Below are 17294 nucleotides of genomic sequence, written 5' to 3' on the forward strand. Positions count from 1 at the left end.
GAAAAGTCCATTCTAATTTCTTTACATTGCATAGCTTGGTTTTATTTAAGCCATGCTTACAACAAAGGAAGACTTTAAAAAATCATATGCAATTTATTACTTCTGAAAGCATATTGTTTCATTTCCATTTCAATTAAATAAATATTAAATATGAGTCACAGCAGTAGACAAGACTTTTCAGTACCCTTCAAAACCATTTGCCTCTACAATAGCAGTTAATTCTCCCCTTCTGTACCCTCTTTGTAGATTATCTACAAAACAAACACAACTACAGGGTACTGGCTCCTAGGAATTTCAGTCTCCAAATACGAATGGAGACCTCTGTTTTCCCCTAGTTCTTTCCACTGTGAGAGGACAGTGCATGATAAACACCAGCTACTGAGAAAACTACCCATTCTTTTGAACAACAGCAACAGCAACAAAAGTTCAGAAAGGTGAATTTTTCCTGGGAATGAGGCAGTAGAATGGCAAAGAGATTCAGGAAAGTTCTATCGTTGGAACATGTAAGAAAAGAGGAGATCCTAGGGAACATTTAAGAACTCAAATTTAAATACTGGATAAGGAAACAAAACTGGAGAGAACAGAGACGAGAGGGTGAAAGGAAATGTATGAATTATTCAAGAGCCCAGGATACTTCACCCTGCTGGGTGAGTGAGGCCTGAGAGGTCTGTGGGAGGAAGGTCTTGGAGGTCCCTGTCCTATCCTCCACCCTGCAGGGTCTTGGCTTCCAGCTGCCCCAGGGCTTTCTGACCAGCTGCACATTTCAGTTCTTCCAGGTGATGAACATCCTGGGATCCAGCTAATCCTCTTCCAACTACCTGGACAAAGCTCATTCATTTTGGGACCAGCTGGGCAATGCTGACCCTATCAGGCCTCTAGCAGCAAGTGGGGCTTCCATCTGCCCATCCTGTCCAAGATGGTCCAGCCAACCACACCTTCCCCCATTTCTTACTTCTCATTCCAAATCTAACTCAGGTACCCCTTCTGTAAAGTCTCACGTGGCCAGGGTTAGCTCCCCTCTTCTGTACACCCTTAGCATATCAGGTTGAACTACAATTACTGTTTCCATGTCCATCTCTCCCCCTAGACTTTGTGCTTTGTGCCTTATTCACCTTTGTTCCATGGGCACTTAGCACAGGGCGTGCCACATTGCAGGTGTCCAGGGTTTCTTCATGACATTCACTTCTCCACCAGCCTCTGGGAGAAGTGACTGTTCTATCCTTTGAACCACTGCTGTACCTCCTGGCGACACCCCTGTGAGCACCTGGAATGCTGTCATGTCCTGCTCTGTCCACGTGTCTGCCTCTCTCCCGTGGACTCAGAGGGGACTCACCCATCTTGATCTTACCCAATCCCAGCATCACACCTGGCACATTGTAAATACCCTATAAGTAATTGCTGAATGAATGCATGGCAAACACTGCTGCCAACATATTTTTTCCTGTACCCAGTGGGGATGGGGATGGGCAGGCCGTCTCAGGATGAAAGCAGCTACCCCAGCAACCTCTGTCTTTGTTGCCCCACAAGGCACAGCCCTTTTCCTTTTCTTTTTTTAAAAATTAAAAAAAAATTAATACAATTTTTAAAGGTTACTTTCCACTTACAGTTATTATAAAATATTGGCTATATTCCCCGTGTTGTACAATACATCCTTGAGCCTATCTTATGCCCAGTAGTTTGTACCTCTCCCTCCCCCTGCCACCCTTTTTCTTTAAGAGTTTTTAGTTGTGACCACTTAGGGATGCTGGAAGCCAGGATGTAAGGTTTTGAGAGTGGGAGAGGAGTGAAGTTTGCAATGAGGAGAACTTCAAGGACAGTTGCATCATTGACCAGGGGTTGGAGAAGCTAGTTTTTAGGACTGGAGGAGGAGAGAACCTCCATTGTCTCACACCCCAAATAATTTACTGGGCCCAAGCCGGTGACCAGGCCTCCCCTCCCACTCCTGTGTGGACACAGAGGAAGCACACAGGTTTTTGAGGAACGGACCCTTGGGTGAGAACCCTGGCTCCACCACTTCCTGGCTGTGTTTCTTGAGGAGGCTTCAGACCTTCTCTGAGCTTGAGCATCCTCATCTAGTTTGGCGTAAGGCTTCAGTGGGGTGGAGAATATATAGCCCCAGGATAACCCCTGCTCCCTGTGGGAACTTGGGCCCTGTCAGTTCCCACCCTGAACCCTGAAAGCAGCTGACACTCTGGATTCTCACTTTTGTACTCCAAGTGGAAGCCGGCTGCAGACACGCTGATGTCTGAGTAGAAATGCAGGTAGAGCTGGTTGGAGGTGCTGTTCAGCAGGGCAGGCACGGTTGTACCTGGCGAGGAAATGGAGACCAATCAGACTTAGCCTCTCCTCACCCCTGGGCGTCTCCCCATTTCGCCGGCTGTTGCTACCTGCTGACGTTCTGCTCCCAAGGCCCCCAGATGTCCCCAGTTATCAAACTCACTGAATGACAAATTAGCTTGCCTTAGTGTGCTGGGTCTCCAGCGGCTGAGGGAGGAGAGACTCCAGACAACTTCCTGCAAAATAGCAGTGGCAGAGCCACATGCCAGCAGCAGGGTGACTTCCCTCAGGTGGCCTATGAGTTTGGTCCCCTTCCAGGCGTCTTCAAAGTGACTCTGACGTGGATAATTCTCTAGGCCATTCAGGCAGTGTAGACAGTTTATCTGGGGCACATGACACCTCTTAGGTCTTGGCAGCATGAAGTTCTGGGGTCTACAAGACCCAGATAATTGCCCTGACCTTTGGGCAAAATCATACACCACACTTAGAAGTCCACTGCTGGAATGGAAAGTGGTGTGGCCACTCTGCTGACAGTCCCTCAAAAAAGTTAAATATAGAATCACATAGGACCCAGGAATTCCACTCCTAGGTGTATACCCAAGAGACTTGAAAACATGTTCCCAAGGAAACTTGTACATGAATGTCCATAGCAACATTATTCATAATTAGCCAACAAGTTGGGAACAGCCAAATGTCCATCAACTGATGAATGGATGAATGAAATGTGGTCTGTCCACACGGTGAAGTGCTGATGTGTGCTGTACATGGTGACCCTTGAAAACGTTACACTGAGTGAAAGAAACCAGACCCAGAAGGTCATATATTGTATGACTCCATTTATATGAAATGTCTGGAACGAGCAAATCCATAGAGATGGAAAGTAGCTTAGTGGTTGCCAGGGGGTGTGGGGGTGCGGGACAATGGGGAGTGTGTACAAATGGGTACCTGGTTTCTTTTTGGGGTGATGAAAATGATCTGGGATTGGATAGCGGTGATGGTTGTAGAAGCTTGTGAATATACTAAACCCCACTAAATTGTACACTTTAAAATGGTAAATTTTATGGCATGTGAATTACATTTCAATACTAATAATGAAAGTCCACTACTGCCCTCAGAGTCCAGGTCCCTAGAAGCCCCGCCTCACCTGAGAAACTCCCCAGCATGGTTACAGTGTTGTCTGCACCATCAAACACTTCCAGGGAGTCCCAGTTCTGCTCTGTGACAAAACTGACGACTTGAATCTGGAAAGGCAGGGGGATTGAATCATGGGTTAGGTAGCCCTCCCTCTTTTCCTCCCTTCCCATCTACGTGAAGGGAGGAGCACCTAGTCTGGACCCGACACTGTGCTAGGAACTCTGATAAAAGTAAGATGCAGTCCCTGTCCTCCAGCAGCTCATTGTCCAGTGGCTGAGAGAGGTGTGAGATGATTGCACGGCAGTGGGGTGCTCTGTCAGGTAGAGAACGGGGAAAGGAAAGTCCAGGCCACTTCGGGCCAGCTGGCCTCCTCCTCACTTCTCCAACACTCCTTGGGTTTCCTCACTTTCCTGTCTCGACTGCACCAGACATCCTGCAGCTGTGAGCCAGTATAACCCGCGCCTGGCTGGACCTGTCCACCTTGAGTCCCTGCGGCTCCCCTCTGTTGGCCTTGCCCGCCCCGGGCCCTCCTCCCGGCCGCTGCAGCTGTCCTGGGCCTCCTCCAGCTGGCTGTCACCCCCGGGCACCAGTATGGTCCCGATTCCACTGCGGCCTCAGGCTGCAGGGGCGACGCCCCAGGTGTGCACCGGGCGCTGTCCCTGCTTCGTCTGTGCTTGCCGGTTTGCTCCCTCCCCCTCACCTGCAATGCCTCCTCTTCCATCCCCCCACACTCTGAAGAACAGAACCCTTCAAGCCGCTTGAGAAACATCTACGATTCCTCCCCAGCCTTCACACTCCAGCTCCAGGCCCACCTCCTTCTGGCTTCCCTAATGGCCGAGCCAGCGCCCACCCCTTGTCCTTCCTGATCCGGGAGCTGTTGTGTTTTTCTGTTTGTGGGCCTCCCCCGCACACCTGGCCTGAGGGGCAGGGACAGGATGCTGTGTCTGCCCCCGGCACCCCCTTGGCCCTCACCTGGATGCCAGCACCTTCGGGGACCATGATCTTCCACACGCAGTTGAGGCTGTTGAGGTACGGCTCGGGGAAGCCGGGGGACAGGATGGTGCCCCTGCGCTCCGTGAGGTTGCCGCCACAGGGCACTGGGAAAAAGGCCGCTCTGGTCTCTGTGGGTCCCCAGGGGAGCCTCCCCGGCAGACCCCTCCCAGGGCCCCCAGCCTCGCTGTGACTCCACCCCAGGCTGGCTTCCCCACCCTGGGCCCCAACCCCGCCCCCTCCCGTGGCTCCTCCCCATACGACCCTCCTGAGGGACCTGGTTCCCGCTGCCCCGCCCCCATGTCCCTCCCCCAGCAGCCGCTGCTGCTCCTCCTCGCTGTCTTCACGCCGACCCACAGGACGAGGGCTTGGCTGGAAGGGGTCCCGCTCTGAAGCCACTCTGGCCGGCGGGGCTGCTGTGCGTCTTGCTGGGTGTTGGCCGGCCACCCTTGCCCCTAAGTCCTGGTTGTCCAGGACTCACCCACACACGTTGGTGCTGAGACATTCCACTGGGCCAAGGCCCCGGGAACAGGGAGGCACTCGATTTCTGGGGAGCCCTGCAGGGCGTAGCCGGAGTTGCATTCGAAGCGGACGGTGGCGCCCACCGAGAAGTCACTGCCCAGCCTCCTGCCATAGCGGGGTTCCGGCACCGAGCTGCACTGCGTGGCGCTGGTCCGGGGCACCGCTGCAGGGGACAAGGGCGCTGAGGGGCAGGCCGCACCCCTCTAGAAACTGGTCTGGGGATGGGCACACCGGGGGGCTGGAACTGGGTGGGACCCTGAGAGGCTCTGGGCACTTTCCCTCCGAGCAAGGGTAGGGGGCTTTCTAGGATAAGGCCCATCTTACTGAAACATAGCTGGACACACAATGTTGTAGCACAGCTTCTGGAAACCACGGGACGCACTGTGAGCCCCCTGGGCCCAGACTTTAGGCCCAGTCGTGCTCTCCGCCTTCCCAGTGAAGGCCCTTGTCCAGTAGGGTCCCATGTCCCCTAACAGGGGGAATGGCCCTTCCTTCTCCCCTGACCCTGCCTTTGCCCTCTTCACCCCCTGTGCCTGAAGACCCTACCCAGGGCCCTGCTCTCATGACCTGAATCTCCCTTCCTCCTTCCTACAGGGGCTAATAGGACCTTTGAACCCAGGCCCCAGGGGGGGTGTCCCAGGGGCAGGATTACCCCTGCACAGGGCAATACAGCTCATCCTGGGCAGTGGAATGAACAGGACCATTCTTGGAACCTGAGCCCTAGAAGAGTGGACGTTCTGCTGGACAGAGGGAGGCTGGGGCCTCCAGGTGGAGGCCAGGGTGCTCCAAGACTTGGCCTTTCCAGGCTCGTATGGAAGGGAACAGACACTGATTACCTACCTCATGCCAGCTACTCTGTGAACTCTTTTTTTTTTTTTTAAATTTATTTTTATTTATTTATTTATTTTTTGCGGTACACGGGCCTCTCACTGTTGTGGCCTTTCCCGTTGCGGAGCACAGGCTCCGGACGCACAGGCTCAGCGGCCATGGCTCACAGGCCCAGCCGCTCTGCGGCATGTGGGATCTTCCCAGACTGGGGCACGAACCCGTGTCCCCTGCATCGGCAGGCGGATTCTCAACCACTGCGCCACCAGGGAAGCCCCCTCTGTGAACTCTTTTAATGCCATTGGTGAGGTAATATGATCACCCTCATTTTACAGGTGAACAAACTGTGGCTCCAAGAGGAGGAGTAGCTGGTGCCCAGTTAGAAATCGACAGAGCTGGGATCCAAATCCATGTCCAACTCACTCCAAAGCCTGTGTTTTCCCTGCACCTTTACTGGGTCTTGCAGACAAAACCAAGCTCCACGGGAGAGGGTCTGGGTAAGAGGCCTGGGCTGGTCTTCCCAATGCCATCAGGACTGTGCCAGACAATGGGCAGTGGGGGTATGTGTGCAAATTAGCTTCCCTTCTATGATTTCTTCCCTTATCCAGCGTGGAGTTTGGTCCAAGAATTGTCTGTTGGGTACATGAATGTATAAAATTCAACTGAATTTCAGGGAACTGCACCATAAACCAGTAACTGCCCCCAAACACCCTAAGAATGAGGCTCAGACTAGGGGGTCAAAGGTCCCTGTTTTCTCTGAAGAACTGAGACTGCCTTCACACCTCCCACGTCCACGTCCTGCATACCTTGGTAGACAAAGTGGAAGCCTCTGGCTGGAACTTGGCCTTTGGCACTGAACTTAATGAGGACTTGATTGGAGGTGGCCAAGGGCAACGATTCTCCTGCAGAGATAAGGGGCAAGGAGGAGAGGAAGACTGTGAGTCCAGCAGTCGGACCTGGCAGGTAAAATCCTGGCCAGGATGGAGGGGCTGCCCACACCCCACACAGCAGTCCCTTCCACCTCCCAGGTCCTCCTAAAATGAAACCTCACTTTTTTTTTTTTTTTGCGATACGCCGGCCTCTCACTGCTGTGGCCTCTCCCGTTGCGGAGCACAGGCTCCGGACGCGCAGGCTCAGCGGCCATGGCTCACGGGCCCAGCCGCTCCGCGGCATGTGGGATCTTCCCAGACCGGGGCATGAACCCGTGTCCCCTGCATCGGCAGGCGGACTCTCAACCACTGCGCCACCAGGGAAGCCCGAAACCTCACATTTTTACTGCAAGTTACAGTTTAAAGTTTACAGAAAGCTTCCACATCCATGGTCTTAACATTGACCCATGTCAATGTGAGGTTGGCATTCAGTACCTGCAGTTTATAGATCAAGAAAGATAGGTTCAGATCAAATGACCTGCTTGGAAAGGAGAAAGCTTCTGAAGATGTGTTGACCCACATGGATGGGGGAGAATGGCCATTACCAAACTGACTGGTGGTTTACTTGGAAAACTGATATCAATCTGATAAAAACAAACAAACAAAAAAGGCACCAAGTTCTGGAAAGGAGGGTGATGTGATCACTGGAGAGTAACTGGCTTTTCCCAGGTGCCCTGTGAAATGACTGACAACCAGAGTGATCATATAATTTATTGCTCATACTAGGACACTTCCGAGAGTCAAAGGGCATGCTATTAATAGTTATGCTGGGACAACCAAGTGAAAGCTGGGACTATCCCAGGCAAAGCAGAGTGTACTGTCACCCAACCAATAACACAATAAAGTGGGGAAAGTCCGCACAGGCACAGGAAGCTAAGGAAGCCCAATAGCTTCTATGTCAGAAGATAAAGATATATCTTCTGCTTGATGTGGTGCAGACGGACCTGCAGCCGTGAGGTGGAGTCCTGCTCACCATCGCCTTCCTGTGGAAGCTGAGGGAGAATGTGGGGTGATGGGCAGTGGCATGACCACTCGGCATGCTGCCCCTCCATAGCCTTAGGGACCCCTGGGAATGTCTGCCGACCCCACTGTCAGAAGGGAAGTAGGTGTTACAGAAAGCCAGGCTACATCTCCACTTCAGGGAGGCTTGGAGTTGGAACCACCCAAGAAGCCATTGGGAGGCACATCTGGGGTCCACCAGTGCTTCCAGAAAGCCCATGTGATGCTACTGGTCATGGGGGTTAGAGAACTTTTTTCACAACACACTTAGATTTACATAGATCCCAGGTGGCTGAGCCTAGGAGTCACTGCCCAGCTAAATTCTGGCTGCCAAAGCAAAAAGAAACTCATGAAGAAAAGCTTTTCTTGATTTTCACCACCATCTCTAGTTCCTCCTCTCAATACATGTGAGCAGAACAAACTCAACTTTTCCATTTTCCCATCATCTGGCCGGATATATGTGGAGTAGGACCCCCTGTAATCTCTCACAGGACCCATTTCAACTTCCAGTGCTGGACGTATGCAGCGCTCCCTCTCCAGGAATAAACACACAGTAAAATCACTGGACATAAGAAAAGATTCCAAAGTTTTAAGGTAGGAGACCTCTCAGAAGTCAAAGCAAGTATCTTTATGTGAACTACAACAAAGAACAGATAAAAATCTCAGAAGATTTTTAATAGCGGTTGTCACAAGATTAAATTTAACATTGCGTCTCTGAAATTAGAGGAGGAAGATGTGTCAAAGAACAGATCTGAGATCAATAAAAGCTACAAAGAGATGAGAAACTCTAGCACATGGTGCTGGATTCTGCAGAAATTGAACAGCAAAGTGGAGATTAAATTTGGGAAATTCTTCCAGAATCCACAGAAAAAGGATCAAGAGATTAAACTAATGAGAGAAACGACAAGTGACGTGGAAGACAGGCAGAAAAAAAAATCTAATATGCATATATCAAGAATTCTAGAGAGAGAAGACAAGAGAAATTGAATGAGAAAAAATAATTTAAGAAGGAAGACAACTTTCTAAGCTTGAGAAAGACTTGAGATTTTTGAATGAGATTGTTCACAAAGTGCCGGATCTAATTAATGAAAAGAGATTTCCACCACAACACATCCTAGTGGGCTTTTCAATTTTAAAAATAAAGAAAAAAATGTGAAAGGTTTTTAAAAGAGAAAAACATAGGTTGCCTACAAGGACAAAGAATCAGGTTGAATTTCAACTCATCTATAATATTAACTATTGCAATAAAGTAACCTCTGCAGCTTTGAAATATTTGTGACTCATAATTTGATTTATAATCAGGTTGTCATTTATAGGATACATCAAAGGAAAGGCATTCTCATACATGCAAGGTGACAGAAAGTACTGCAGTGAGGAGCCCTACTTTAAAAAAATGAACAAAAGTAGGGAAATCAAAAACTATCAGGGATAAAGACAGCTAGGAAAATATAGTTAAACCCAATTAATTATTGTTAAAGAGGTAACAAAACTAAATGCAAATGGAAAAACTTGTTCTTGGGGAAGAAGTCCATAATTATAAAATAATTACTAATAACATTGATGAAGTCCAAATGTATCAGCAAAGCTTGGAAATTAGAGATGGGTCAGGTATGAATGGAAACGTGAAGGAGCAAAAGCAAAACAAAACAAAACAAACAAAACCCCAGAACGAACAAAACAAGGTGACAGATAGCAGGCCACATGTTTCAATTATAAGTAAACTTCCTCTTAAAAGAAAAAGACTCTCAAAGAAAATGAGAAAAGATAAATCAGGCAAAGACAGATAAAAAATTGTTAGAAACACAGGAAGACAACAAAATATCACAATTGTGCTGGCAGATACTTTCACACAACATTCTCATTGATATATAAATAGAAAAACAAAATGAAGACTGTTGAGTTGTGGTCTTCAAGCTTTTCTTTTTCTCCCCCAGCCCAGCCTCAGGGACAGGGACACAGTTCACTCCCATCAGCACCAAAGGCTCATCATCAGTGTTTCTCTATATGAGGAATAAGAGATGATCTGAGGATATTGATATTAATGTATATAGATCCTATACTTCTATTTCTCTATCTATCTATCTATCCATCTATCTATCCATCCATCCATCCACCTATCAGTCATCTATCTCTATCCCTATTTCTTTCTATTTCTATTGGTCATTTACATTTCTATCTATCCCTATACCTATATCTATATTTATATCTACAGGTCCTATGTGTATACCTATCTCTCTACCTGTACCTATGCTTATACTTCTATATCTATGGATATACTTATATCTGTCTATCTATCTATCAAGAGATTTTGAAAAAGCATCTTACCCTCCAAAATCCTGATTTACACTCTTGGATGAGTGTGTATGTGTGGGGTGTTCCATTTCATTGAGAACCCCTGACATAATGGGTTTGAATAATAAAAATGAGTAAGACTTATCTAATGGCTATTACAAAGCTTACTGAATCCTAACAGTAAATCTAGGAAGTAGAAGTTTTACTTTTTGCACTTTGCACATGAGGAAACTGAAGCTCAGAGTGGCCAAGGATTGTGATGGCAAGCACCTAGCATGCAAGTTGGAGAGCTGAGATTAGAGACCAGGCAGTGTGACCACAGGGCCTGAGCTCGCCCCTTCTCTCTACGTGGACTCTCTACGCAACAGAGAACACACATTCTTCTCAGAAAATTAAGGAATTAAAAAAAATGTCCTTGGCTACTGAGAGGACCTCATTGAATCCCCAGAGTAGAAATGGTACAGGCCGCATTCTCTAACTACCTGGCAATAAAAATAGAAATTAACACAAATGTTTAAATGTAACGGGAACAAAATCCAGGTTCTTGGGGAAAAAGAAGAGACATCCTTAAACAACTCTTGGGCAGAAAGAGTAAATCATGATCATGGATTATTTAGAAAGTAATGATGATGAAAACAGTACATATCAAAATTTATGGCATGAAGCCAAAACTATGCTTAGAGGTGAATATATATATGCTGTAAACATGCTTCTTTATTACACAGAGAAAATAAATAAAACTCTCAATTCAAAAAGTTACAACAAGAAGAATAAAATAATCTGAAAAAAAGGGGAGACGTTATGAAACACAAGCGGGGTTCAATTAATTAGAAAACAATAACAAAGTCTACAGAAGAATTGATAAGTTGAATATGAAACAGAATGAAGCCAACAAAATGAAACAAACTAAACAATATAAAACTTCTGGTCCAGCTGAGAAAAAAGGGCAACTATGAATATACCATTCAGTCTGTGGAGCTTGTTATTATTTTCTAATTAATTAACCTCTGCTTTTGTTTCATGACATCTCTCCTCCTATTTTTCTTCAGATTATTTTGTTCTTCTTGTGTATAACCACTAATACAAAAGAGATTAAACATCACCATAGGATATTATGTAAGTGATTTTGTTCCATTTAAAATAATCACAAAATAGATTTTTTTTTTTTTTGCTACGCAGGCTTCTCACTGCTGTGGCCTCTCCCGCCGTGCAGCACAGGCTCCGGACGCGTAGGCCCAGCGGCCATGGCTCACGGGCCCAGCTGCTCCGCGGCATGTGGGATCCTCCCGGACCAGGGCACGAACCCATGTCCCCCGCATCAGCAGGCGGACTCTCAACCAGTGTGCCATCAGGGAAGCCCCACAAAATAGATTTTTTTACTGACATATAAAACATTAACATTGATATACCTGACTAGACCAATAACCATGGTAGAAAATAAAAGAAAAACTACTGAAAAGAGATAAAATAATGAGACAGATTTATTTTCAGACGATATCACTTCTTGCCTAGAGGACCCAGGAGAATCAGTTGGCAGTGTTAGCATTATTATGGAGGGTTCAATGACTTTACAAGATGAATATACCCCAAATATCAGTCTTCTAATATACTAGCAAAGACCACTTAGAAAATATAATGGTGGGGCCGGCAGGTGATGCTGGGGGGAGACTCATTTACAGTAGCAGCAACAAAAATTCCACCAAATATCTAGAAATAAAGTCAACAGAAAATGGATACTGCCTAAATGAAAATTATAGCACCTTTCCAAAGGTTTTTTTTTTGTTTGTTTCTTTCAAAAGATAATAGAGAGACATACCATATTCCTAATGGGAAATAGAGTTACTATTATAACCATGTGAGTTCTCCCCCAATTAATTTATAAGTTTAATGGCATTCCAATGAAAATTCCAATGCAATTTTTTTTTTTTTTTTGCGGTATGCGGGCCTCTCACTGTTGTGGCCTCCCCCGTTGCGGAGCACAGGCTCCGGACGCGCAGGCTCCGGACGCGCAGGCTCAGCGGCCATGGCTCACGGGCCCAGCCGCTCCGCGGCATATGGGATCCTCCCAGACCGGGGCACGAACCCGTATCCCCTGCATCGGCAGGCGGACTCTCAACCACTTGCGCCACCAGGGAGGCCCTCCAATGCAATTTTTTTAACTTGATATAATATTTCTAAAAGTTATTTGGAAGCAAAATTAAGCAAGAATAATCAATAAAAAAATTCAAAATCAAGAATGACAATGGGGACTTACAGTACCATATGTTTAAAATTATTATAGTGTTAAACATTATTATAATGTTACACTAATTAAAGCTTTTTGATACTGATACAAGAATAAACAGAGGCTAGAAACATACCTTTAACTTTATAAAAACTTAATATATGTGAATCTGGTATTTTGAAAATTCCATTAGAACAACTGATTAACTAAATTTGCAAGATGTTGGTTAGGTGTTCCCTAGTTCAAATAATAAATCAAAATAAATTCCAAAGGTATTAAAAGAAAAAATGAAACTAAAAAAGTAAAGGAAAACCCAGAGGAATATTTAGTCAGCAGAAAAGTAGAGGAGAAAACTATAACAGAAAACATTGACAGATTTAATATCATGGGAAATTTAGATTTTCTGACATTAAAACATAACCTGAAGAAAAGTAAATGGCAAATGATGAACTATAGGGGAAGGTTTTTCATAGCATATACTATAGATAAGAAGTTTTTATGGCATGTAATATATATAGCTTCTAATAATATGGAGCTCTACTAAATACATACAAAAATACATGCTAATAGAAAATCAACACTAATTTACAAGTAAATTCACAAATAAAAAATTCATGGGCCAATAATTACATTATACAAGGTTAACCTAAGTAGTAATAAAAAAAGGCAAATTAAAAAATGAGATACCATTTTCACTTTTCAAACTGATGATGTTTTTGTTTTCTTAACTACCTAGTTTTTGTGAGAATAAAACATGCCCTTTAAAAAAATACCTTTATTGGAGTATAATTGCTTTACAATATTATGTTGGTTTCTGCTGTACAACAAAGTGAATCAGCTATACGTATACATATACCCCCATCTCCCCTCCCTCTTGAGCCTCCCTCCCACCCTCCCTATCCCACCCCTCTAGGTGTTCACAAAGCATCGAGCTGATCTCCCTGTGCTATACAGCAGCTTCCCACTAGACATCCATTTTACATTTGGTAGTGTGTATAAGTCAGTGCCACTCTCTCACTTTGTCCCAGCTTCCCCTTCCCCCACTGTGTCCTCAAGTCTGTTCTCTGTGTCTGCGTCTTTATTCCTGTCCTGCCACTAGGTTCATCAGTACGGGTTTTTTAGATTCCATATATGTGTGTTAGCATAAGGTACTTGTTTTTCTCTTTCTGACTTACTTCACTGTGTATGACAGACTCTAGGTCCATCCATCTCATTACAAGTAACTCAGTTTCGTTCCTTTTTATGGCTGAGTAATATTCCATTGTATATATGTGCCACATCTTCTTTATCCATTCATCTGTCGATGGACATTTAGGTTGCTTCCATGTCCTGGCTATTGTAAATAGTGCTGCAATGAACACTGTGGTACATGTATCTTTTTGAATTATGGTTTTCTTAGGGTACATGCCCAGTAGTGGGATTGCTGGGTCATATGTAATTCTATTTTTAGTTCCATACTGTTCTCCATAGTGGCTGTATCAATTTACATTCCCACCAACAGTGCAAGAGGGTTCCCTTTTCTCCAAACCCTCTCCAGCATTTATTGTTTCTAGATTTTTTGATGATGGCCATTCTGACCAGTGTGAGGTGATACCTCACTCTAGTTTTGATTTGCATTTTTCTAATGATTAGTGATGTTGAGCATCTTTTCATGTGTTTGCTGGCAATCTGTATGTCTACTTTGGAGAAATGTCTGTTTAGGTCTTCTGCCCATTTTTGGATTGGGTTTTTTGTTCTTTTGTTATTGAGCTGCAAAACCATGCCCTCTTATTTGTTGGTGAACAAAGTGGCAAGAACTTTCTGGAACGATATTTGACAATCTTTATAAAAAGCCTTAAAGATCACACATTTCCTTTAACTTAGCAATTCTACTTCTAGATATTCTAAGGTAATAGAGATGTATACAAAGACATATGTATACTATATTGAATTACTATTCATGAGAGTGAAAAATAAGAAAACAATCTAAATGTTCAATAATAGAGAATTCATTACATAAATTTTAAATAACTATATGATAGACTTTTATGCAGCATTTAAAAATCCTATTACAGAGGAAAATAAAAAGAGAAATGCTCACAATGAACATTTTAATAAAAATGTATATTGTTGTGTTCAATAAAAAATGTAAAAGATTAGGTCCAAGTAGATATAAAGACTGGAAGGAAATACACTCCACCTTTTCAGTGGTTCTTTCGGGGTGGTTTTTATTTTAATTCTCTATACAATTAATTTGTCTTGCCTCTAAGTTTTCTACAATGGAAGTGCAACACGTTTATCATTAGAAAAACAGGTTGGGTCTCAATATCAACCTACAGGGGAATGCTATGCCACTTGGGTGGGGTGTAGACACAGCTTGGGGTGAGGGTAGCCTCTGAAGCTTCCTTCTATGTGGTGTCATCAGGAGCTGACAGCAGCAGCGTACGACAAACACAAAGGTGTGGCTCCACCTGTGGCCACGCCCTGCTCGCAGGGCCTCCTTCCTCCTTCCCCTCGACGCCCCTGCTCACCACCCTCACCGTGCTGGCCCAGCCCTGGGTACCTGTGTGGGAGCCCGAGAGGGAGCCGAGGAGCTGGGAGTGCGGGTTGTGGCCATCATGCACCTCCACCACGTCGTTGAGGGCCGTGTAGAAGAAGGCAAACTGTCCAAACACCACTGCGGAGGAGACACGGTGCAGAGAGCTCAGGGGCAAGGCTGGGCGGCCGTGCTGCGGGGGAGCCCTGGACAGCTGGAGGAGCAGGGCGACCTCAGAGGAGGTTGTCGGTTCATGGGGCTAACTGCTTGCTGAGCCTTTCCACTGGCTGATTAGACACTGGGCACAGGGATGCGGGGACCTGGGAAGGGTCGGGCTGGCATTCTCCACACAGGTCAAGATGACATTGTGGACTGCACGAGCAGCCAGGCTAACCCTAGTCCTTTCTCAAGTTGCAGTGGCAGCAGCTACTCTAGGAAAAGGAATAGCTTCCCGTAACTTCCCCCATGTTCCATGTTGATCTCAGGACCCTGTATTTTCCTTCACTTTTTCTTCAAAGATCCAGCCAATGAGGGCATCCCCTGGATACAAGATCCCACACATTTAAGAGGAATGAGGGTGCTGAGTAGCAGCCTTCTCCTAAGGAAGGAGCGACTGTCCCTGGAATAGGCAAACATCTCTACCTCATTTCCCTCTGGCAAATCCAAGGAAAGAGGCAAAATGACATGTATTGAGCACCTACTCTGTGCTGGGTACCATGCTTGCCATGCACGTCATCTTCTTCAACCCTGACTCTTCCAGATATCTGATTTTATAGACAAAGAAACTGAAGCTCAGAGGTTGAGTTCCCCAAGGCCACTCAACTAGCTCATGGGAGGGGGACGAAAAACTGGTGGACCATGACCTTGAGGAGTCCCCTTTCAGACAAGACCTAAGGGCCCTGCCATTGGATGGCTATCACAGGGTCTTTCCTCAACTGTCCCATCTCTGCCAGTCACTGCTGGAGGGGGTGGGGTTACTGACCCTGTGGGGCCATGGGGGGGCACAGCTCCATTTCAGACCCTGGTACATTCTGCCTGCACTGGTCTCCCATTTGGCTGGGTGCATCTGAAAGCAAGTACCAGGGTAAGCCCTTCTCTATTTTGGCTTAAGCCTTGAGCACATAGGAAGTCAGATGTGCATGCATGTGCGTGTGTGTGCACGTGCACACGTGCATGTGTGTGTGTGTGTTGAGGCTGGGAGGGACTTAGACCATGGAGTTGACTGCCTGCGGAAAGAAAGCATTTGCAATGATGAGTATAGTAGTGAGTGGAGTGAGAGATTTTTAGCTCTCAACTCACGGGCAGAGGAGAAGGAGGGAGAGCCTGTTTTGGTGCCGTGAAAATGGGCACTGAGTGAGGGGTGGTGGCAGGGATATTTCCACACTCTCCCCTACAGAGGTGAACAGGATGGGCAAGGTTCCTGATTTCACACAGTGTGCATTCTAGTGGGAAGAGACAGTCAAAAGTGAAAAAACAAAACAAAACACTTAAGCAAATAGATAAACAAAATAATTTCAGATAGTGTTACATTTTAGAGGGAGTGCGAGAAAAGTGATAAAGCAAGGCAGTCCACTTCAGATAGGGGATCAAAGAAAGATCTATGAGGAGAGGGTGTTAAGGCTGAGACACAGGCTGGGGACAAGTATTTCCGACCTGAGGCAAAAATCTGCACCTAGATCCCTGGGCTTAGCATCAGTAAAAAAGAGAACATGCTTGGGACAGATCACGACCCCTCCTAGAATCAGCTCCCCACATACAGGTTCCAGCCCAGTGAAACTGCCCAGCCTTGGGGCTGGCTGCCTGCAAAGGCGTGAGCTCTTTATTACTGGAGGAATTAAGTACAGTATGCAGCCCAGCTATCAAGGATTCGGCTCCGGGTGGCAGGTGGGATTGGACAACCTTTCAGTACTTTTCTACCTGTGATTCTACAGGTCAAAAGCTCCTGCCACATGAATGTGCTGGGGAGCGTGTGTGTCCACGCACACGAGTGTGCAGGTGCTGGTGTGGGAGTGGTGCCCAATGGCAAGAGCTGTGGGTAAAGATGAGGCTGGGAATTTACAGAGAGCAGAAAACACGTCTCTCTCATCTCTGCAGCTCTGGTTCCCAGCAGAGTGCGAGGTCCCTAGGAGGTGCTTAATAAATGTTTGGTGAATGATCAGGCCTTGCCCCAGGTTCAGTCCATCCTATCTCTTGGGAAAAAGCAGCCAGTTCTCTGCAGGCTGCCTCATCTCAGATGGTCAGGATATATAGATGACCCTTACCCCACTAATGCCAACTCTGTTTAGAAATAGTTGTTCCTCTTCCTACAAAGAGGAGATCCAGGGAGAAAGCAGCCCGGCCAGTCACTGATTGCCCGGGTACAACCAGCCTGTGCCCCTCAGGAACTTCCTGAATCCTCCAGAGCTGCCAGGACTCTTAACTGTCCCACTGCTAACCAGGTGACAAGGCTGGCTTATTTTTCCGGGGCCTCTTGGAATCTGGAGGTTTCTCTGCCTTTCCAGGGCCCTGACCTGCTCCTCTCTTTTTTTCTTGCTCATCCTACCAATTGCTGCTGGACCAGGCTCCCGCTCACAGACAGAACAGTGGA

The 17294-nt window shown here is 46.4% G+C and overlaps 1 protein-coding gene across 2 annotated transcripts in view; it reads right to left on the reverse strand.

The window, feature by feature from the left end:
• Positions 1–17294, reverse strand: part of CSMD2 (CUB and Sushi multiple domains 2) — a 660274-nt gene that overhangs the window by 116704 nt on the left and 526276 nt on the right. For both annotated transcript variants that reach the window (XM_060081981.1, XM_060081974.1), the window contains exons 32-37: positions 14735–14848; positions 6555–6650; positions 4883–5086; positions 4384–4508; positions 3422–3518; positions 2204–2308 (exon numbers count right to left, since the gene is read on the reverse strand). In XM_060081981.1, the coding sequence (XP_059937964.1) occupies positions 2204–2308; positions 3422–3518; positions 4384–4508; positions 4883–5086; positions 6555–6650; positions 14735–14848 (741 nt within the window). The remainder of the gene's footprint in view (positions 1–2203; positions 2309–3421; positions 3519–4383; positions 4509–4882; positions 5087–6554; positions 6651–14734; positions 14849–17294) is intronic.

Source organism: Mesoplodon densirostris, chromosome 2, assembly GCF_025265405.1.
Source record: "Mesoplodon densirostris isolate mMesDen1 chromosome 2, mMesDen1 primary haplotype, whole genome shotgun sequence".
NCBI lineage: Eukaryota > Metazoa > Chordata > Mammalia > Artiodactyla > Ziphiidae > Mesoplodon > Mesoplodon densirostris.